This window comes from Poromitra crassiceps, assembly GCF_964638095.1.
Source record: "Poromitra crassiceps genome assembly, chromosome: 14".
In the NCBI taxonomy this organism is placed as follows: domain Eukaryota; kingdom Metazoa; phylum Chordata; class Actinopteri; order Beryciformes; family Melamphaidae; genus Poromitra; species Poromitra crassiceps.
Genome location: NC_139633.1, coordinates 26,941,226 through 26,964,704, shown reverse-complemented (window position 1 = coordinate 26,964,704; position 23,479 = coordinate 26,941,226). Strand labels below are relative to the sequence as shown.

General features: G+C 43.3%; 2 protein-coding genes across 2 annotated transcripts in view; one reads left to right on the top strand and one right to left on the bottom strand.

Moving 5' to 3' along the window:
* Positions 1-2,142: 2,142 nt before the first annotated feature.
* On the top strand, positions 2,143-6,855 carry il22ra2 (interleukin 22 receptor, alpha 2; the record flags this gene model as incomplete). Its single annotated transcript, XM_083650698.1, has 6 exons — positions 2,143-2,209; positions 2,967-3,087; positions 3,251-3,432; positions 4,600-4,742; positions 5,397-5,554; positions 6,548-6,855. The coding sequence occupies 5 exons, from the start codon at positions 2,143-2,145 to the stop codon at positions 5,544-5,546; spliced, it is 663 nt and encodes a 220-aa protein (XP_083506824.1). The 3' UTR covers positions 5,547-5,554; positions 6,548-6,855.
* Positions 6,856-11,057: 4,202 nt separating this feature from the next.
* Positions 11,058-23,479, bottom strand: part of map3k21 (mitogen-activated protein kinase kinase kinase 21) — a gene marked incomplete at its 3' end in the record, with an annotated part of 38,569 nt that continues 26,147 nt past the window's right edge. Inside the window, exons 5-11 of the mRNA XM_083650489.1 lie at positions 21,096-21,336; positions 19,215-19,337; positions 17,598-17,693; positions 16,495-16,645; positions 14,862-14,956; positions 11,530-12,354; positions 11,058-11,392 (exon numbers count right to left, since the gene is read on the bottom strand). Coding sequence (XP_083506615.1) covers positions 11,058-11,392; positions 11,530-12,354; positions 14,862-14,956; positions 16,495-16,645; positions 17,598-17,693; positions 19,215-19,337; positions 21,096-21,336 — 1,866 coding nt within the window. The remainder of the gene's footprint in view (positions 11,393-11,529; positions 12,355-14,861; positions 14,957-16,494; positions 16,646-17,597; positions 17,694-19,214; positions 19,338-21,095; positions 21,337-23,479) is intronic.

Sequence of the window (23,479 nt, the reverse complement as noted above, 5' to 3'; positions counted from 1 at the left end):
CAGTGAAATATGCTACCCATTAAGGAAGGGAAGGGAAGTTATTACTGTGGGCTGACCTTCTGTTTAAATGGCAACATTAAACGCTGTAAGGGGAAAAACAGACGGTCACCTCATGACATTTGAAGCAATCCTGGTCGTTCCTCTCTGTGTGTGTATGTGCGTGATGGGTGAGAGTGTGTGTGTGCGTGATAGGTGAGAGAGTGTGTGTGTGTGTGCGTGCGTGATTGGTGAGTGTGTGTGTGCGCGTGATAGGTGAGAGTGTGTGTGCACGTGCCCTGTCTTTATGACCCCTTCCTCTTTGCTCAGTGTGTGGGTGGGAGCAGGAAAACCTTTTGCTTCCAGTAAGGGTACAGGTAGCTACCTGACTTCACTATTGGTTACATACCTACTGTATGTGTCTGAGGGGCTTTGGGTTCTCGCAAATCGTTATTGTAGTTTAGATGGGTTTACTAGAAATACATGGGATCAGTTAGAATGTCTGGTCATCTAATTGTGATATATATATATATGTGAGAGAGATATATATATATATATAGCCGATATGTATATGCTTTAGTATCTAGCTGCGCGGCCTCGCCCATAGCTCGGCCTTGCCTGCCCTATTGGCGCGTGTGTGTGTGCTGCTAAACTAATGTTATTGCATCAGTGATGTCACAATGCCTCTGTGTGTGTGTGTGTGTGCGCCCCATTACGATATCACTGATGACATCAGTGTGTGTGTGTGCCCCCCTATGACATCACTGATCAGTCTTGTCCGGGCGTGTGTGTGCCCCCTTATGACATCACTGATGACATCACATCATTAGCTAATTAGCCTAATTAAAAAATCCAGCTCGTCAGGTCACCCGCACAGGTGCCCTTTACACACCCTGAAGGTTTCAGCCCGATCGCACGTAAAACAGCATGTGGCTGGACACAGAACTTGAAACAAACATACTCAATTATATATATATATATATATATATATAGAGAGAGAGAGAGAGAGAGAGAGAGTACTAAATCCCCACAAACTATTTCAAGCTTGACAAATCCAATCTAAATGTAATCCAGGCAACAATCCTTGATGTTAAAAGTCAGGGTTGGGATACTCCTGTTTACGGAGGACAATAGTTTGGCAGTAGGTCAAAGTATCAGTAGCTATGAGTACAGTTATTGTACAAAATCATTACAATTACATTTTGTATTAATTGTAATTATGGTATGTAAATAGTGATTATATATCACTTCTATATATATAGAATAGAATATATATATATATATATATATATATATATATATATATATATATATATATATATATATATATATGCAATGCCATAAAAACTCTTTGTTGTAGCTACTGTATTTAGATGGTAAAAAACAAAAACACGATTGTCCAAAATTTGGTAACATTGGAGTGAAGCTGCTGCTGCTGTCGTAGTACTTAACACTTAATCATAAACACATCATGGAATGATAGGCTAAAACAGGAAGTATGCGGCAGGTTTAAAAGCTGCAGTGTGGCGAGCAGCAGTCAGAGCAGAAATCCCCAAGCTTGACAAATCCAATCTAAATGTAATCCAGGCAACAATCCTTGATGTTAAAAGTCAGGGTTGGGATACTCCTGTTTTACGGAGGACAATAGTTTGGCAGTACTGTAGGTCAAAGTATCAGTAGCTATGAGTACAGTTATTGTACAAAATCATTACAATTACATTTTGTATTAATTGTAATTATGGTATGTAAATAGTGGATCTTATATATATATACAGTATATATATATATATGCAATGCCAAAACAAAACAAAAACACGATTGTCCAAAATTTGGTAACATTGGAGTGAAGCTGCTGCTGCTGTCGTAGTACTTAACACTTAATCATAAAACACATCATGGAATGATATGCTAAAACAGGAAGTATGCGGCAGGTTTAAAAGCTGCAGTGTGGCGAGCAGCAGTCAGAGCAGCAGGACGCTGTGGACTGATGACCAACACCAACTGACCGTCTGTCTCTCTTCCACCTTCAGCATCAACACCAACTGACCGTCTGTCTCTCTTCCACCATCAGCATCAACACCAACTGACCGTCTGTCTCTCTGCCACCTTCAGCATCAACACCAACTGACCGTCTGTCTCTCTGCCACCATCAGCATCAACACCACCATGACCTGTCTGCTGCTCGGAGCCTCGCTGCTGCTGGGAAGCCTGCCTGTCTGCCTCACAGAGCAAGGTATTTACACTATACTGCATGAGTCATTCATCCCCACGGGAAAGCTGGAGAACACCAAATGATAACGCCACCATCACATGTGATAATCTTCCTCAGCTCAACATCTTATATTGTGTTGGTTACTGATGCTGTCACATTACACTCTACATGTAGACCAGCATAAGAAGCAATAGAACAGAATAGAGCAGGGCTGGCTCATGATTCACACAATTCTGCTGTCTGGATCATTGACAGTATATATATGTCTGGAGATCGATAATAAGCAAACGTTATTTAAAAATGGACAAATGAAGAATTGAGTAGAATTGACTAAGGACATCAATAAGACAATCATGGATTTGTTATTCAAAAAATGGCAAGGTCTTGAAAAACTGCAAGGGAACTCTGGAATTGTCTTTTATTTTCCAACTATCAGAGAAGCAGAGAGTCGCTCGATTATCAAAGACATGTACTGTAGTCCCAGTGGCCAAAAAATACGATATAATAATAATAATCCTAATCATAATAATAATCGTAATAATAATCATAATAATAATCATAAAAAAATCCACAAAATGGAGGAGATTTAATGTTGACAAGACAGAAGTGAAGAAGTGTTTGATTCCTCCTTCAGTGAAATGGACACTGGTCCCAAATGTGGGACCAAACAAATTGAGTTTACTGTACCTACATAACCGTCCACTCAGTTACATTTCAGATATTCCCACATCCATAAACCAATGACCATAAACCAATAAATAATGCATCCCTCCTTCAGTTGCAGTGTTCCTGGCTCCCCCCGTCAAGGTGAGGTTCGAGTCTGTGGACTATAAGAACATTCTGCAGTGGACTCCGCCCTCCAACCACACCTCAGTGCTCTACGACGTACAGTGGAAGATGTGAGTACTGCACACATCTGTTAACTGTTGACTCATGCTATCTCACTGTTCAAACCATGCTCTACAGAGAACAATGTTATAAATCTGTGTTTTTACGGCTGCGTCCCTGTGTGTGTATGTGTGTGTGTGTGTGTGTGTGTGTGTGTGTGTATGTGTGCTTCAGTTATGGCGAGACACAGTGGCTGGATGTGGAAGGCTGTCAGGGGATCTGTGGTCACCACTGCAACCTGACCTCCTTGACCTCTGACCTCAGAGAGTGGTACTACGCCCGAGTGCACGCCTGCTCCCTGTCCTCCAGCAAGTCAGCCTGGGCGCTGTCCCCGCGTTTCAGCCCCCGCTGGAACAGTGAGTTCACACACCTCTGCACACAGAAGAACAGGCACCGATTCAACTGGTTCTTTAATTGAAAGTACCAGCAGGACTATATCCTATAGTCTTACTTTGTTGAACATTTGTTGAGGTAAAAGTTAAATTACTGGTGTAAAAATCGTGTAAGTTCAAGTCAAATGTAGCTGTATTCAGTTCAATTAACTGCTTTTTTAGTGACTTCTTTACAAAAGAGAGCATTGTTACATTGTTTTCCTATGCAATGCAAAAAGGACAAAGTGGCAGAAAGTCAAACCTCTGTAAGTTAACTGATAACGGCTTAACAAATGGGTAGTTACTTTTTTTTAGACAAAGCATGACTAGTAATAGTAATGCAGTAATACAGACTAGACTACAGACTAGTAATACAGACGTCAAAATACGTATAATTAAGTAACTTCAACTAAGTACACCAATTATACATGTAGTAACAAGAGTAATTGTACGGTAATTCACTACTTCCACCCTTGAAAACGACAGGTTTTGTGATATACGTAATTGCTGCTTTGTGTGATATAATAATCAATAAGGATTATTCACCTTGATCAATTAAAGGAACACTCCGCCCATTTTCAACCAGCTTTGTATCATTAGAACATCAGTAGTATATCAGAAAACTGTAAACGGATTTGAAGTCTGTCATTTAATTTGACAGTTATTGAGTGTTAAAGTGTGGACCAGTGACATCACTGGTCCACACTAACTCAAATTAATAACTCATTAACTCAAATCAACTCTCAATAACTGTTAAACTAGATGAATGATGAATAGTTTGACAGTTATTGAGAGTTGATTTGAGTTAATAACTGTCAAATTAAATGACAGACCTCAAAACCCTTTACAGTTTTCTGATATACTACTGATGTTCTAATGATACAAAGCTGGTTGAAAATGGGTGGAGTGTTCCTTTAACTTACTACTACTACTTACTACGAAGTAGTACTTAGTCTATTAAGTGTTCAGTGAAATATGAAATCTGTTACCACATCATAACTCTGAAACTCTAACAAACTCAAAAGCTTGTGGTACGTACAGTACTTATACTGTGAGAATTTGTTTTCTCATGTTTGTTTCTTTGTCATGCCCTGGTGCTTTGATGCTGTATCATTGTGCAAATAAACACAACTAAAAAAGGTGTCTCTGCAGCGAAGATCAGCGCGCCTGCAGTGAGACTGAACGTGACGGAGACAGGGATAGTGGTCCGCGTGAAGCCCCCCCGCTCGCTGGCCCAGAAGATGCGGGACAAACTGTCCTACAAGGTCTACCTCAAACACACCAGCGGAGAGGAGGTACACGCACGCACGCACGCACGCACGCACGCACGCACGCACGCACGCACGCACGCACACACACACACACACACACACACACACACACACACACACACACACACACACACACACACACACACACACACAGAGAGTGATAAGGCTGGGGTTTTTAATGCATTGCTTACAAATGCTATGAAAATAACAATTGAATTGAATGTTCATTTTACTACCATAATCCGTCTCCAATGTGTCATGCTGTCTTCAAATAGAACTCGTGAGCTCTCCTGACCTGAGAACAAATAAAGGCTAGACTTGAATGTAATGTATTTTGTACAGATTAAACTGTACTTTCCGTGCTACTAGTACCACTACTAGTAGGCTATATGGGGGAAAGCATCTAAGAGGTGACTAATTTAACACACACTTAATATTCTTTCCTTAAGTATAATCTTTTCATTTATCTTAAGCTCAATTTGCCATTAGACTGTACAATAGATAGCCTAGTTCACACACACAGTCCTACATAAGGCATTTGATGTGGGTAGTGGTGGATAAACCATTGCCTAACTACTTGTGTGATATTAAAACTGTCTCTTCTCTTCTCTTCTCTTCTCTTCTCTTCTCTTCTCTTCTCTTCTCTTCTCTTCTCTTCTCTCCCCCTCTCTTCAACAGGAGGTGTTTGAGGTAGATCACTCTTCCAAGCAGCTCATTCTGAACAAGCTCAACCATGAGACCTTGTACTGCCTCCAAGCCCAGACTCTGATCCCTCTGCAGGGCAAGCGCAGCGAGCGTAGCTCTCCGAGATGTGCCACTACACACTGAGCACCCAGGTATGAATATGCTTACACACTAGGGGTGCACGGACCATCGGCAGTCATATCGGTCGAATCGGGCCAATGTTAGTTTTATTTTATTTTATATATCTCTGTACCCCATCAGCCAAAATTGTCATATTGATGACAGAAAACAATGCCACAAATCTATGATTTATGGGCTATTCCAATTGTTTTGGAAATAAAGAAAGACATTATACTCTTCAAATTCACAGTGTTTACGACATGTGTTTTTCAGTATGTAAAAAATTGGATCATATCGACATTGGTAAATACCGGCCATAACAACAATGTTAATATCGGTTATCGTATTGGACAAATCTTTTATATCGGTGAATCCCTAGTATACACACACACACATGCGCGTGCGCACACACACACACACACACACACACACACACAGCGCGCACGCACACACACACACACACACACACACACACACACGCACACACACACACACACACTATCTCCAGCAGGTAAGCCTTATGTAACCAAGGATTTTGCGTCTGACAGCCGACACATGACACCTGACAGGTGACAAGTGTGTTTTGTGTTTTGTGCGTTGTGTGTGCGTGTGCGTGTGTGTGTGTGTGTGTGCGTGTGCGTGGACCAGTTGCACAGCAGCACTAGGAAGTGAAAGGTAACCGCTCCGCCGGAACAAAAGATTACAAAATGAGAAGTCAAGTATCATCTGTCACGGAACAATCGGCTGAGACAGCGAGACTGGGAAAGAGAGAGAGAGAGAGAGAGAGAGAGAGCAGGGAAAATGAAACTCTCGGAGTAAACAAAACATGATAGTTTCTCCACAAGGACTATAATTACCTGTTCACCACACCCTCTTCACTATTTTTAGATCGGTGACAGAAAGTGTAGAACGATCGGCTGAAATACTTCTACACAATATTGTCTTTGTGCCAGTTAATAATTGCTCCTTTTCTCCCCCCTTCTACCTCTGTCCATTCTCTCTTCCTATCCCTTGTCTCCTCCTAGTCTGTTCTTTGCTCCCTGCAGTAGATAAACACACCAGGGATCGCAACGTGATACAGCGAAAGACTGGAAGGGGAGATTTGCACTCGTCTATTCATCCCTTCATCCTTACCTCTTCTTCAGCTTTGATTATCCACGCTACCTCGAGGGCTACTGCGCATGTCCATGCCAACACAAGTGATGCACTTTAGATTCAGAACAGAGGCAAAGTGACCGCCTACTTCCTGCTTCAGCACTGTACCAGTGATTTTCATCCGCCATTTATTTTCCCATAGACATTTTGTAAAATGCTTATAAAAATAGTTTTACTTGTTCAAACCAAACGGTTCAGATATATTTACAATCGGGAGGGACCATAGAACATTTCACTCCGACCAACACTTTAAAAAGAAAACATCTGAAAAATATTTTCTTTAAATCCGCAGTTTTTTTTTTACTTTTTTGGTCCAAGTGAAATGTGATGTGGTCTCTCCTGTTTCTAAATGTATGTGTACCGTTTGGTTTGAACAAGTAAAACTATTTTTATAAGCATTTTACGAAATGTCTATGGGAAAATAAATGGCGGATGAAAATCTCTGGTACAGTGCTGAAGCAGGAAGTAGGCGGTCTCTTTGCCTCTCTATTACATCATACATACTGTTTGATCCATGTAGTATTCCAGTTAAACACACCTATCGTTGACTTGAATGATTCCACTCTGTAGCATAAATCATGTCACAATGATATTTCACTCAAGTGGTTTTTTGGTGGTGGTGCTATCAAGTGCAAAACTGTGCCACATTTCTATGCAGCAATGCTTGACTGTCTCAGGTGCAAATCTGAAGCAGCAACCAGAACACTATTCAAATGCAGAACAACTTAGAGAATGTATTGTACCAAATGTTATTATACTACATGTGGAAACTGGAAATAAAAAACCAGTCACTGATTTGTGTTGGTTGATCTTGCCTTGTGTGATTAGAATGATTGAAATTTACAATTCAACTGAGTAAGTTTCAAATATTCCTGTTGCATTTAAACCTTGAAAATAAACAAAGAGGCAACATTAGTCTTGATTTAGACTTTATTCAAAATGTTGAGAAACTTGATACTCTCTTGATCAATCAGGCGTGGAAAACGGTAATGAAAAAATACTGTAATGATAACAATAATAACCATTCATTGAAACGGATGTGTTCAAAACTAAACGTCTAACCCCCGCCCCCCCTTTGTTCATTTGAATCAATGTGGCGTTCACAGGAAAGTCTTCAGTTGTTCACTTAACTTGTTTTAAAAGTTAAAAGGAATACATTTAACAGAAGTCTTTATATTTGATGTGTTGCCCATCTGAGGTGGTTTCTTAAGTTCTCACACTGAGTAGTTTTCTTTAGAAGAACTCTACACTAGCAGCTGGTCATATTTAGTGGTTTTGGTCCCATAGAGGCCTTGTTTAACCCATTGATACCTGATGAAGCATTTGTGTGCGTATCCCTTTAAGACCGCGAACCGTCTTTAAAGGGATACACACACAAATGAGGGCTATACACGCAAATGCTGCATCAGGTGTCAATGGGTAGTGTTGGAAATTGGTCCCGTAGCTGTAGGTCTGCTTTGTTATTCGATTCTTACAGCTATAAAAAACCGGGCTGGACAGTATTGCATTTGGTCCCATAGCTAGTAGCCCGAATGCACCATATTAGAACTGTTACCAGGACAATTACGGTAGTGATGCAGTTTGTACAACTCTGGAATCATTATTTGGGCATGTTGCCAAACTGGTTCGAGAAACCGTGTTCTGGTTATGCTCTAATCAAGCTCTGCAATTGGCCTCAAGCTTCAATCTTTGGTTTCAGATTGAAACCCCAGATTTTAAAAGCACTATAGCAGAATATACAAGTTATATTTTACACAAACAGCTGCGTGTATTGCCCCTTTGAACTGTGATTATGCCAAATGTTCTGTGATTATTATCAGCTTACAAACTGCATCTTTAATGATTGGCTGTACAGTGGTGAAATTGGTCACATGATGTGTACGGCCTTTCTTCGGAGCGGTGGAACTGGTTGGATTCAGCAGTCAGTGTGGTCATAAAATACAGCGCATGGGATCATTTACATTCTAAATCGCAAGACACTAAAATGGATATTTACCTCAGGAATAACATTTACATTGACATCTTTCGGGGTCTCACACATCATCAAATTAGTCCCTTTCCTGCCCTTTAAAAGTGTGACACGTTTTCAAATGAACTTCTCAAAAATAGACGAAGTCGCACAAAATGACAGCAGGGAGAACGTGATCATCAGTGAACAATTTAGAATCATCTTTCTAACATAATGGAGCCCAGGAGTGACCATGCTGTAGGGAGAAATGCATTACCTGGTAACACAGCTTGACTCATGTGCACAGCATGCTATTCTGTGCACACAATATTTTTAAAACATGTGCTCGAGTTGCATAAAAAAGAAGTGTGCAAATATAAAGAGCTAAGAGTTAGTCTATATTATAGACTGTCAATTATAGTCTATATTATAGACTCTTATGTTATAGACTCTATAACATTCCTCAGGTCTGAATATTGACGATGATATTGCCAATTAATTCTCAATATTGTTGTCTATTGTTTATTATTAATCTAACCGCCATGCATTGCAAGTGCTTTCAGCGGGAAATGCCTTGATAACTCAACTCCTGAGTTTTCTTTTTACCTGAAGTATAACTTGGTTAACAAATCTCTATGCATTTTTACCTTATCAAAAAACCTGATTCAACTATCTTTGTTCAGCAAAATAAAGCTAATTAAACCATATAAATCAATGCAATCAAGTAGCCTGAAATCAACTACCGTAATTATGGCAAATCGGCGAAATCAGTGTGAAACACGCAGAGTATGGCAAATCGAGCACAAGCTAAAAAACAACAACATAAGAACATTTTAGTAATTTGTTCGCATTAATTATGAAATGGTGCACACAAAATAATGAGAATGGGGAAATTAAGCAGAAAAGGGAATGATATTATGCATCTTGAGCGTTCAAGGACACTATAAGGTCTATCTGGTTTGCAGGTGTTGCCATTTCGTGCCGTTGAGGTAATAAATCACTCGTCAAAATGCACATTGTGTTCTCCTGTGGTCACTCCTGGGTCTGTGTAGTAAAAACTCCACTAAAACTGTGGCTGGGCCCGGTGGGCGGACACCACGCCACGCCATGTGCTCCTCCTGTGTCACAAGTCTAACATTATGCTCTGTCATTACAATTCATCCAATCAGCTGTGATCAGTTAAATGGGGATTATAAATTGAATGACTTAGGTTTTCCCTAAGTGAATGAACTGACAAACCCCCCCACCCCCCCCCCCGACGCAGTGTGCTGAGCGTAGGAAATGCAAATATTAACCAAAAAACTTTGCTATAAATACTCTTAAAAAAAAAAAAAAATCCATATTAGTAACACATGACCATATTCTAGACAAGAATAAAAAAGGTCATAAAAATGTAATTTTAGTCCAACTTTTAACTGAAAATATTCCAGGTCTGTTTTGGAGGATTTCCAGTGTTCTTCTACCTGTCTCTGCAACCTTGACGGCATTGAGAGGAAACACGCTTGGATCCCTTACTATGAGCCAGTATGCAACCTGTCCCCCAGAACGCACATCGTACTGCAACATCGCTGACATTTAAACACAATCATAGAACCGTATATAATGCAATACAAAACAATTGCAGACATTAAATCAATAATAGAGAAAAAGAAATATTTACAAACAAGGCATAATGATTTTTTTTGTTCAACATTTTAAGGGTACATGCATGCACGATTCTCAAGTCAAAAATCTAAACCAAAGCGCGGCCGCACGACTTTGAAATCGACATGGAATGTATGTCCATTAAGGTTTGTCCAGCTGGTTGCTAAAAAGGTCAAAGGTCAAGTCTCTTCATATTAAATTACCTATAAAAATATATATATAAATAGAAAGGTGAGGGTATCGTGTTGCGAGAGCTGCAGCAGCGGTCAACGTTTAGCTGCACCGACAGAACAGGGAGCGAGCGAGCCGGACAGAGGGACAGGTGATGGATACAGCGGGAGGGACGAGGGGACAAAGACGGCAGCACCGCTGGGGTAACTGACATGAGAGCAGCTGACTTGATCCAGCTCTAAAATGTTCTGTTCGGCTTTCGGAACTACGAAGACAAGCCTGTGTTCTAGAACGAGACGAGGCAGTGACTGCTGATGACGACGTGCATTCTAGAACTCTCCGTGATGCGGCTGTCTTCTAGACGTCTGACACTTGGTTACACTCTGGAACCCAGATTATGTTCACTATGCTCTAGAACGGAGACAAAGCGGGGCTCTATGTGCTAGAACTTTTAAAAATGAATAAAAAAAAAACAAGGCAGCTTGGTTCTAAACCCTCCAGGAGTTCGAGGCCAATAATTCTGTCGGCATGTTCTGGAGCACTCTAGACCAGACTAGATGAGCTATTACCGACCACAGCAGTGGAAACTTGGATCATTCTCAAGGCTCTGGAGGGCCCTAAGAGAGGAACTCTTTTTCCAGTTCGAAGACGGAGGGCCGTGCCGGGGAGCTCTGAATGCGGCACAGCGGCACAGTGCAGTCTCGTTTCTGGCCCTCGGTGTCCATGTCCAGCAGAGAGCAGCCCTCTGAGGAGAGCACCATGTTGAGGCTCTGCGCGCTCTTCTCTCCGGAGTAGTGGCCCAGGGAGTAGCTCTTGTTGCGTCCCCGCAGCAGGGCCCAGGTGTGGGGTTTGGTTCGGAGCGACAGGGGCCGCGGTCTGGAGCCGGCCTCCCCGCCGGAGGGTTTCTCCGATGCGCCGTCCTGCTCTTTCCCCTGCTTCTTCTGACCATTAGCTAGAAACAGATAAGTGATGGCAGAGACATAAGTGATGGGAGAGACATTTTTAAGAGTTTAAGCATTTTCTAAACCTCATAAACATGCTTGCTTGCTTGTGTCAGTCTCCCACTCCCCTCATATGTTCGTTACTCACTGTTGTGGTTAGTAGCAGACTTCTTCCTGCGTAGGCGCGGCCCTGCAGTGTGGTTGTTCTGCTCTGGTTCTGGCTTCTGGCTTTGGGTTTTTATCGCAGTCTGGTTCTGTGTTTTAGCTGCCGTTTTCTTACTCTGGCCTTCTGTCACAGCAGAGCCGGGCTTGGGTGGGTCTCGGTGATTGACGGCGAGCCCGTTCTTCCCGGGGCTCGTCTCCGCCCCCTCTGCCTCAGACTGCAAGAGACACTTGGTGGAGTTGCATTCCATGATGGCCGACATGGAGATGAGATTGACAGGTTGGTTGGAGGCGTGGCTTGACGGCGGCTCATCTTTACGGGGGCGGCTGCTGCTCGGTGGCGAGGTGCTGCGGCGGAACCGCGTGGCCCGCTGAAACAGGCCCTCCTTCTTCTTCTTCTCTTCCCGCTGGGGCTCGTTCTCCTCGCCGGAGTTCTTGAGCGCCTCCCTCAGGTCGTAGCCCAGCACCACGGAAGCCAGCAGCGAGCCGCAGCCGTAGAGCACAGAGTCGGTCTTGCGGCGAGCCGACACCCGCTTCAGGCTGTTGGTGGGGGTGAGCTGGGGCGTGGTGGAGGTGGAGGAGGTGGACGTGGTGGTGTAGGTGTCCTCGGGGCTCTCTCCGGCGCCGCCCTGACCCGCGGCCCCTCCTACCCCCGCCTCGCCCGGCGGCCCCCCGGGGCTCTGAGGCTGCTGCTGCTCGTCCCTCCAGAGAGGTAGATCTATGTACACCTGGTTGGGGAACTTGAGTTGCTTTGGTTTGGAGCTGCTGCTGTCGGGACATTCCGGGGACGCCTCGTCTTTACCGGCCCCTGCTGGAGACACAGAAAACAGATCGGTTAGCTTAGAATCTGCTGATACAAGTCAAACACTATAAACACCATAGACAAGTACCCCATTCACATTGAAGCCTCATTAATACTAAAGTACGGCAGGAATGAGTCCAGAAGACCTGCAGCCTGTTGCACCAGCTGGACGTAAGTTCTGTCTTAAGTTAGGGTGTAAAGTCCACACTAACTGCTACGTTCAAACTAGTTAGTTTGGCACTAAAGTTGTGTCTTTGTTTAGTTGCACCACGGAGACGTAAGGTACATCTTAACTAGTAGTCCTTAAACGTCACACTAGCCAAAATAGTGTCGCAGAAAATGACGTGTACACAGTATCTGTGACCAATCAGTGAAAAGCACGGTGGAAACGGTGTTTATTTACGGTTGCTTAATTAAGTGGAGTGAAAACAGTCGGGACATGTTGCCCACCGCAAATTACTGCTTTCATATTTCATCAACACTAATCAAATGAGAACGTTATTGAGTAACGTTCGTTTAGGTTCATATTACTGTTAACGTTTATCTGTGAGCTCGTCATCAGTATTGTAGGCTAATTTACCACCATCCTGCCTTGCTAAATTGTTGCAGTTATTTTAATTTGTATGCAGTGCTGCAGCTTGTGGGAAACAAAAGCGTGAGTCATAAATATCAAAGGGTGTAATAATTGATCACGGAGAGCGCGTTGCGGACGCAAAACAACGATGCGCCACGGTGCCAAGTTGCAATCGGTGCCAACTGCTATTTTACAGTAATACAGTAGTAAGACGTAGGTGTAAAATTTAAGTTCTAACTTATGCCTACGTTGTAACTATTTCACTTGGTGCAACCCAAATATTTTTAGTAGTGCGTAAACTCGGACTTAATGAGACTTTACGTTCAAACTATCTTACGTTTCAACTTATGCACAGCTGGTGCAACCCACTGCTGGATGTTAGCACTTGCGATTCCCTTGTCTCAAAGTCAATGGGATTTTTGTTTGGGGATTTTGGTTAAATACTTGAAATAAGGTTGGTGGTTAACAAAGGTTTATGAAACAACAAACTTTGTGTTCAGCAAGATCATCTTTACAAATGAGGACCACTTTTATGATTTTTGAAGCTGAAAATCACGATTTTCAGTAAATCATCAAAGTGGTCCTCATTTGTGAATATTATCTTGCTGAAGACAAAGTTCGCCATTTCATAAACCTTTGTTAACCACATATCTTATTTCAGGCATTTAACCCAAATCCCCATACAGAAATCACGTTGACTTCCAGACAAGGGAAGGGGGGACTGAGAGAGACTAAGAGAAGCCGATGGAAGAGATGGGTATTGCGGCGGGACTGGAAAACTGTAAGGGATTCTGAATGTCAGGGCCCAGTTGCACAAAGCACCTTAGGTTAAGGTTTCCCTCAGAGTCAGAGTTAAGGTGTCCATAAAATAGAATCGGCTGCACAAAACACCCTTAAATCTTCTCCATAAGGTTCAACATTTGAAGGAAAACATAAGCACAAGATTTAAGGGTGTTTTGTGCAGCCGATTCTATTTTATGGACACCTTAAGTCTGACTCTAAGGGAAATCTTAACCTAAGGTGCTTTGTGCAACTGGGCCCTGATTTCTTGGGAGAAGGCTCTGTCCCCAAAACGCAAAACTGCAGAGGTAGGACTCGGGGGTGGAGAGAAGGAAGTGCATGACTTCTGGATTGGCCTACAAAAATACGTCATCCCTGTGGTACTCTAAGCCAGTGGTTCTCAAATGGGGGTCCGCGGACCCCCAGGGGTCTGTGGCACTTTGCCAGGGGGTCCGTGAAAAGTTTGCAAGTAAATTTTTTTTTTTTTTTTTTTTTTTTTTTTTAATAAAATGCTACATGTTACTTATTCCTTCTCAAACTACTTCCTACATGGTGCTAGTCTATCAAAATATCTTGGCTGCCATTGATTGTGTTGCATAGTGGTTTTCTGTACTGTTGACAAATTGTGATATTGTAAGTCGCTTTGGACAAAACAAAAGTGTCTGCTAAATGACGTAATGTAAATGTAATAAATATATTTTTTTTTTTTGCAAAATCTTCATAGTTCAACTAAAATAGTTTATGCTTTAAATCTAAAATGGTTCATGTATTACATTCTAATAACAAACCTATCAAATTAAAAGTCAAGCACGTTACCGTGGAAACAATTAAGCTTAGACCAAAATCACAAATCAGAATGAGGGGGTCCCCGGTATATTTTCTATCTTGTAAGGGGTCCTTGGCTGAAAAACATTTGAGAACCTCTGCTCTAAGCAATACTTAGCACCGAAAAACGAACAAGCACATTTGGTTTGAAAATGAATCCAAACATGGGAAGACCTACTGTAGGGATTTGCCTACAACATGCCTACAAAAGAAAACGATAACAAGAGAAGCCACAGTATAGAACAGTTTACTCAAGAGATACATCAGAAGTTTCTACAGGATCTTTAATTGTATGAGTGCTGGAGAAGCACACGATCACAGCTCCTTCTCGTCTCACCTTGATCAGCAAACAGTGCGGAAAGAGGGACAGACTTCTGAGACTTGACCAGGCTGGTGGACCAGGGGTTACTGCCGTCGGAGAGAGGACGCACTCTGAAAGACACACAGATGGCACACATGTCATATCCGTAAAGCATCAAATAGACTGAGTGTATGCATTGTAGGGCTGCACGATTTATCGTATTTTCATCGTCATCGCGATATGAAAATGCGCGATGAACACATCGCAAAAGTCACGTGTTATCGGGAAAAAAAAAAAAAAAAAAAGATAGTAAAAAGATACCGGCTGAATAAGTGTCCAAATGTTCATGTCATTCTGGCCAATACTCCACTTCTGTTATAACATTTCAGTCTGGAATATGGAATATCTTTCAATAATCGTTATGACTAAAAGTAATCTCATGTGTAAGAAATGACTGTTCTACATTGAAGTAAAAATGTAAATAATTAACTTGTTGGTTTTGGATTTTTTTTAGCTTCAAGAGTGCATTTTTGTTCGTATGACCCTCAACACAGGCTTTGAGAATCCCGTGCCACTTACTGATACGTATGCTTAAATTAACACTCGTATTGCAAAATGAACTTCTGTAATACTTCAGAAGTTGAATTTGAAGTTCAGCATTAATACATTTGTCATTGTTTGTCTTAGATTTACCTTTGTGTGTTATTGCAATATAAAACTACATAATTGAGAATCGATTCTAGATTCTGGAATCGAGAATCGTTGGAATCGAGAATCGATTCTGGAATCGGATCGTGACCCCAGGAATCGGAATCGGATCGGATCGTGGCTTAGCCGGATCGGAGCACCCCTACCCATTCATATTTTTTTTTTATAGCATTTTTTTATTTATCGCAGGTCATATCGTCATCGCAATATTGAACAGTGTTATCGCACATCGCAGCTTTTCCTCATATCGTGCAGCCCTAATGCATTGCACCTTTTAATAGCAATGAGCCTGTATTCTTTAGTGTGTGTGTGTGTGTGTTTATTTATTTGTTTGTTTATTTAAAAGGATCCCCATTAGCCGCCGCCGAAACGACCGCTAGTCTTCCTGGGGTCCAAACACAATACACATTACGTTACAGATAATTGTAAACTGTAGACAGTAAAGTGCAGTAGTAAAATACCATATTACAAATGATAAGAAATATTAAATGCATTGCAATACAGGAAAATCACAGAAAAACATAGTAAAAACCGATACAAAATAGGATAGAAAAACAACAATAGTTTGGTCAGACATCAACTTATCTAAAAAGACACTGTACTATTCAAAACATAACATTCCAAGTTGTGTCAAAGTGTAACCCTGAGCATCAATGTGTGTTTGCTGGTGTTTGTGTGAGTGCAGATGGGATCTTAACTTCCTTTTAAAACCAACCCTCCCATGAATGGAGGAAATTTCTCCTGGTAGACAATTCCAGGCCTTTATAGATCTGTATATGACAGTCTTCTTCATATGTAGTTGGTGTTGGGTCTAGGCAAAATCTGTTGTCCCCTACTAGCCCCTCTGGTCGAGCGTGTGTGAGTACTTGAGCTATAAAAAATGCTGTTGAAAAGAAAACCAGGAATTTGGGTATGAATAAAATGTGTGTGTGTGTGTGTGTGTGTGTGTGTGTGCATCTACCTCTCTGCAGCGTTGGGCCTGTCTTTGCTCTGCACGGAGCTTGGGCCCCAGGTTCTTCCTTTCTTCTTGATTCCCTTCTTCACGTCATCGAACTCCTCCGGCCTGAAGAGGGTGCTGCGCCCCCACGTACGGTTGCTCTCGTCTAGAGTCACTGTTACAGTAACAGTCGCCACAACATGAATGTTACCACGGAGACAGCAACTATACAAACAGTGCTTTCACGGCCATTTCAATGGATCTGGTGTTAGTAAGATTATGCCACGTGTAAAATCCCACTTGATCTTCCTCAGGAAGTGGTAGACTGATATGTTCTATGCTGAAATGTGGTCGAAATTAAGCAACTACGCACTGCATTCAAAACACTCCCTTAAAATACTCAGGTTCAATGTTGTGGCTTAATGCATTTGCGAGCCACACTAAGGCTATTGCCGAATTTAGATTCAGGGAGATTCAGGGTGACCATTTGACGGCGTAAAAAACATCTTTTGAATATAGATTTCTGAAAATCTAAATTCAAAAAAGTCAAAGCCAAGAACCAAAAACCCGTTATTAAGTGTTACAAAAGCGTGTTTAATGTTTAATTCTGCCGTTTATTAAAGTTATGAGGGCAGTGGGAGATAAGTGAGGACAGGATCCACCATCTATGCAACAGACTGGGGCCAAAAAACAAGATGGAAATTCTTCTATGATACAATATGTGATGAAATTAAAAACAGCAATATTGACCCGAGCCTGTGGCAGAAATGTCATCAGTAACACCCATCACTTCTTATAGACGGTAACCGCACAGCCTGTAGTTACTAAAAAGGGATCATTGATTTTAGGGTTCAGTAAAGATCCTGTGAAACTATTTTGAAACTATTATTTTTATTTTAGTCAGCGGCACACACAGAAATCCACGCGTTAGAAAAACCTCGCTAATCAGCACACAGAACCCCCCCACTGCTGGGAACCAGTTAGGCACCAAACCCTCTCTCCATTGTCAAACGAGTTAGCTGATCATCACATGCAACACTCGCTGCTGTTAGCCAGAGAGCCCCACAGCAAGCAGTCAGGGGCGGGGCCACACCCACGCTGCTGCGTGTGAGCAGCCAATCGCTTGCCTTTCCTCCTGAGCCCAGAGTGGGCTGTGAACTCGCTGCTCAGATCAACCTCCTGCTGGTAAACATACAAACTGTCCCTCCGCATGCTGGGTGTCACTGAAGGGGGAGGAAACATACGCGTTGCCTGCAAGGAACATGCAAGATATGACAACACACATATTTGTAGCTTATGCTTTTAGCTAATATTGGTTGTTTTTCGGGAATTGAGATAAACAGTATTTTTTGCATTTTGAAACTACCGGTATTCAGGTTTCCTTTATTCCCCCCCCCCCATTTTTTTATCCCATTTTTATCCCCCATTAGTGCTCATTTTAATTTATTTATCCTGGTTGCTGCTCCACCCTCTGCCGATCTGGGAAGAGCCGAAACTGGCTCCATGCTTCCTCCGAGACATGGGCAGTTAGCCAGCCGCTTCTTTTCACCTGACAGGGGAAGCTTCACCGGTAGGACATAGCACGTGGGAGGATCACGCTATTCCGACGAGTTCCCCTCCCTCTGAACAGGCGCCCCTAACGACCAGAGGAGGCACCACATCAGCGACCAGGATATTGCATGTTTTGGTGAAGGGGGTTCCTATATGAAGGAAACCCCCAGGGGGCACGGGGAGAACATGCAAACTCCACACAGAAAGGCCCTGTGGACGACCCCAACCGGGCGGTGGGCACTCGAGGACATGCGGACGGACGGGCACGCATTCCTTCAGCGCTCACAGCGTCCCAGGTGGGAATCGAACCCAGGACCTTCTAGCTGTGAGGCGACAGCGCTTACCACTGCGCCACCGTGCCCCCCGGGTTTCCTTTATGAGTCATTAAAACCTACAGGGCATAACACCACGTCAGCTTTCCATTCAAGTAGAAATGATGGGTGCAAAGCCTTTTATCCATGTGTGCAGACAGCAGTGTCCTCTCCATCATCAAGCTTCTCATCATGATTTGATCCACTTCAGTCTGAATATCAGGCTAGGATGTTTTCTCTTTACCTCACATTTATTCAGAGAACGGAGGTTAATTTCCCTCGTTTGAGGGTTGGACTGGCGTCTACGGCCATGTTTTAATCACGTCAATTAATTGCCCCTCCTCTTTCCACCATTCCTGATATTACGCATAAAGATAGTGGGTGGAAACATGCGTAAATATCGCATTTTCTTTCGCCGACTTTCTGAAAATTCGATTAAAAGTTGCGATAGTTGGATGGAAACCCCAGCTTGAGAGACTCCACACAGGTAGCTTAACATGGTGTGAAGTACAGACCACAGACATTTAATAACCTAAAGGGTACAGTACAGTATGTCAAGGTCAAGGACACTGACTCCCTTCAGTGACTGTGGCTCTTTATGAAACTTTTATTCATTTTTATCCACTTCAATCATTCCCAAGGAGGGATCAACCGCGATTGATACAATGATCCTGAGCACAGTGAGGTGACAGGACTGATGGAAATCTTTAAGGATTTGTGAAGTTGACTTAAACCATGGCGTGAAAAAGCACCTGACAGTACAGAGCCACCGGAAGAGAACTGGATGTCTCCATCATTTTGGACCCTGTGTGGGTGGTGGAGGTAAGGAGAAAGTGACGGCTCACACTGAGGAGGAACAGAGTGAGAAAAAGAAGAACTCACGCTGAATGGCTCGTAGCCGTGGAATGAGTGTGGGGCTACTGGGAGGGGAGGAGCTAGTGCTGTGTAGGCTCCGCCTCTTGTCCATGGAGGGCGATGCCTGCACTGTGATCTTATGCTGGAAGTCTACAAAATACACACCATGCACACACACAGTTACAGTACAATTAGAATGAGAGTTAAGCCCTGTTCACAGATTTTGCACAGGACTAGTATTACCTGGGGACGTCTGCGGACTTTGCTTATCCCATGCACGAAACACAGATATATGTGTGTGTGTGTGTGTGTGTGTGTGTGTGTGTGTGAAGGGGGGGGTATTTTCTCAACCACATGAGGTCCCCAGGTGATACTAGTTCCGTGCGAATAGGACTTTAGAATACACCAACATTAATTCTTGGTAAACTTTGTTAAACGCAATGCAAATATTAGTGTACCACTTACTGGCACAGGCAACAGAGTAAAGGATTACAGATACTGTACAGTGCATTACTCATTGTCTAACCCCTAAATACCAAACAATTAACACGTGTCTTAAAAGCAAAGCCACAATCCCTAACCTTAACCCATAGAGAGCCCCAGGGATGACGTATGTTTGTAGTCCCGGACTTCCTGGTTCTTCACTGTTTCTGCCTATGGGATTTTTGAATGGGTTTTTGCCGCGATGCTTCAAATAAGGTCTCTGGGCAACGCAAGCTTAATCAAACGCGAACCAGTGTTCAGCCGGATAATCTTCACACATGAGGACCACTTTCATGAGTTTTGAAGCGTAAATGCGAGCCCTAGAAGTAAAAAGCTTGTGCTAAGCTAATCCAGAACGATACAGTGTCGCATAGGCTTCCCCGTCACGTCACCGCTCAACCTGGACTGTTGTTGATGTGTGCGCTGCTGTGCACTGATTACCCCGGGCTGAACCAGGTGAGGGAAAGAGAATTTCTGTGTTCGTCCTTTGAAGTGATGATGTTATTGACCTATAATATCCCAGTCGACTCAACAGTGTAGTCTCATTTAGCCGTTTGCTAGCTAGCCGCCCTTTTAACGGCATGTAAAAGCTTAAAATCTCATAAAAGTGGTCCTCATGTGTGAAGATTATCCTACTGAACACTGGTTCGCGTTTGATTAAGCTTGCGTTGCCCAGAGACCTTATTAGAAGCATCGCGCCAAAAACCCATTCAAAAATCCCATCGGCGAAAACAGTGAAGAACCCGGAAGTGTTAGCATCGATGTTTTCTGGACTCGTTCCTGGGGCTCTCTATTGATACCTGATGCAGCATTTGTGTGTGTATCCCTTTAAGACGGTTCGCGGTCTTAAAGGGATACACACACAAATGAGGGATATACACGCAAATGCTGCATCAGGTATCAATGGGTTAACCCAGATTCTGACCCTAGTCCTCAAATGGACCCTTTTGAAAGTGAAGACCACCAAAATAGCTTAATCTTGCAGGATTTTCCTGACTCTTTATCATTGATAAGGACTGGATTTGGCACAGAACACTAGAGCTGCAACGGTTAATCGATTAGCCGATCGCCAGAAGATTAATCGACAACTATTTCGATAATCGATTCATCGTTTTTTAATCGAAAAGGTCTAAATTCTCTGATTCCAGCTTCGTAAATGTGAATATTTTCGGGTTTCTTTACTCCTGTATGACAGTAAACTGATCTTATCTTTGAGTTGTGGACAAAACAAGACATTCGAGGGCGTCATCTTGGGCTTTGGGAAACACTGATCGTCATTTGCTACCATTTTCTGACATTTTATAGACCAAACAAATAATCGATTACCGTAATCGAGAAAATAATCGACAGATTAATCGATTATGAAAATAATCGTTAGTTGCAGCCCTACGGAACACACACGACGCACAGAACACACTGGCTCACCTGAGGGCAGGCTGATGCGGTTTCCATCCTTCAGTTTGAGGCGGGAACGTTTGAATTTGCCCTTCCTCTTCTTGACGTTGGGCTTGTCCTTGTTGAGCTGGAAGATGAGGATGTTGAGCTCTCTCTCCAGCACGTTGATCTCCCGCTCCGCCAGCTGCTGCTCCCGCCGCTTCAGCAGCTCCTCCTGGGACTTCTGCTGGAGGGCAGCCCGCGTCAGCTCTTCTTCCCTGGAACGCAGCTCCTGGGAGGACCAGAGACGGAGATATAGATGTGGTTAGATAGGTACGAAACGCAGCTCCTGGGAGGACCAGAGACGGAGATATGGATGTGGTTAGATAGGCAGAAACGCAGCTCCTGGGAGGACCAGAGATGGAGATATAGATGTGGTTAGATAGGTAGAAACACAGCTCCTGGGAGGACCAGAGATGGAGATATAGATGTGGTTAGATAGGCAGAAACACAGCTCCTGGGAGGACCAGAGACGGAGATATAGATGTGGTTAGATAGGCAGAAACGCAGCTCCTGGGAGGACCAGAGACGGAGATATAGATGTGGTTAGATAGGCAGAAACGCAGCTCCTGGGAGGACCAGAGACGGAGATATAGATGTGGTTAGATAGGCAGAAACGCAGCTCCTGGGAGGACCAGAGACGGAGATATAGATGTGGTTAGATAGGCAGAAACGCAGCTCCTGGGAGGACCAGAGACGGAGATATAGATGTGGTTAGATAGGCAGAAACACAGCTCCTGGGAGGACCAGAGACGGAGATATAGATGTGGTTAGATAGGTAGAAACACAGCTCCTGGGAGGACCAGAGATGGAGATATAGATGTGGTTAGATAGGTAGAAACACAGCTCCTGGGAGGACCAGAGATGGAGATATAGATGTGGTTAGATAAGCAGAAACACAGCTCCTGGGAGGACCAGAGATGGAGATATAGATGTGGTTAGATATAGATAGGCAGAAACGCTGGCGGACAGAATTGTGTTGGGTGGTTTTGTAAGCTCCTGGGTGAATGGACAGTGCCAGGCATACAGCTACAGAAGACAGACTTCTGCTGGAGTCTGGAACACAACTGCTATATGGACAAGACTGCACTTTCCTGCAAGTAGTGACACTTCGGCTGTATGGCAGCAACAATAAACTCCTCGTCACTGGAAGCTTTTCTCTCAAATGACAGACATCTCAAGGAGAACGGTTTATTTTCTGTGCCCATCGTCTTGGCTGCTGCTCTACTTGACTACATTCCTAGTGGTGTCTCGCTGTAGTTGAAGATATCAAGAGTATTCTTCTTTATCACAGAAGACAGAGAGCGGTACATGTGGAGACAAATGGGTAGAAAAATGTCTCATTGCCTTCTTCAAATGGACATCTACAGTATATGACAGGCAACAGCGAGACAAAAAGAGAGAGACACATTAGATATTCCTTCTCTAACAAACTATGTTCCAACAGAATCACTGCCTCCTGTTTCAGTCAGTAGCTGTGCATACTTTCTCCTCAATCTGATTGAAGTCTATCGCTTTTGAAGGAGATGTGATTTACCGTAATAGGATCTGGTGTTTACATGCGCCCAGAGCATGCACCCATATAACTGAACAGCTGTGCGACGTGCGCAAAAGTGATGAATACAACTTGACGGGTCTGCCATCTCTCCCATTGACCGTGAGACTCAAGCAATTGACGCTACTCACCTTAGCTACTTCTTCTCACACACTTCTTCAAGTAGGCTACATTTTCTCGCAGTGAAAAATAATAAATTCATACTGAAATCACAGCGGTAGCCAGCTCAGTGGCCTTGTGGTGTGAGTGTCCGCCCTGAGACTGGGAGGTTGTGAGTTCGATCCCCGGCCGAGTCATACCAAAGACTATAAAAATGGGACCCATTTGCCTCCCTGCTTGGCACTCGGCATCAAAGGGTTGGAATTGGGGGGTTAGATCACCAAATGATTCCCGAGCGCGGCACCGCTCCCCCAGGGGATGGGTCAAATGCAAATTTCGCACACTCAGGTGTGTGACAATCGTTGGGACTTTACCTTTAGCCTAAAGCGTGAATTACACCAGACATATGGACTGTCACACGGAAATGAGAGACACGGAATCCTGACGAGAAAACATTTGGAGCTTTTATAGTCTAACGTTACTCCGTGCGGGTTTCTCGTCGCCGGAGTGTTGAAAATCTCCACTTTGTCCGCGCGCTAGTTAGAAAATCTCCTCTCCTCTCCTGCTGCAGCAGGCAGGAGTCTCCTTATGTCAAGACACAGAAAGAACGCAGCCAGAGAGTACCGGTAATCAGTTCCATCGTTTACATGATAACATTTTTCCTTTGATCGCGTTTATGAAAAGGTTTAAACTACCCCTCTGCGATTGAAATTTCAATCGG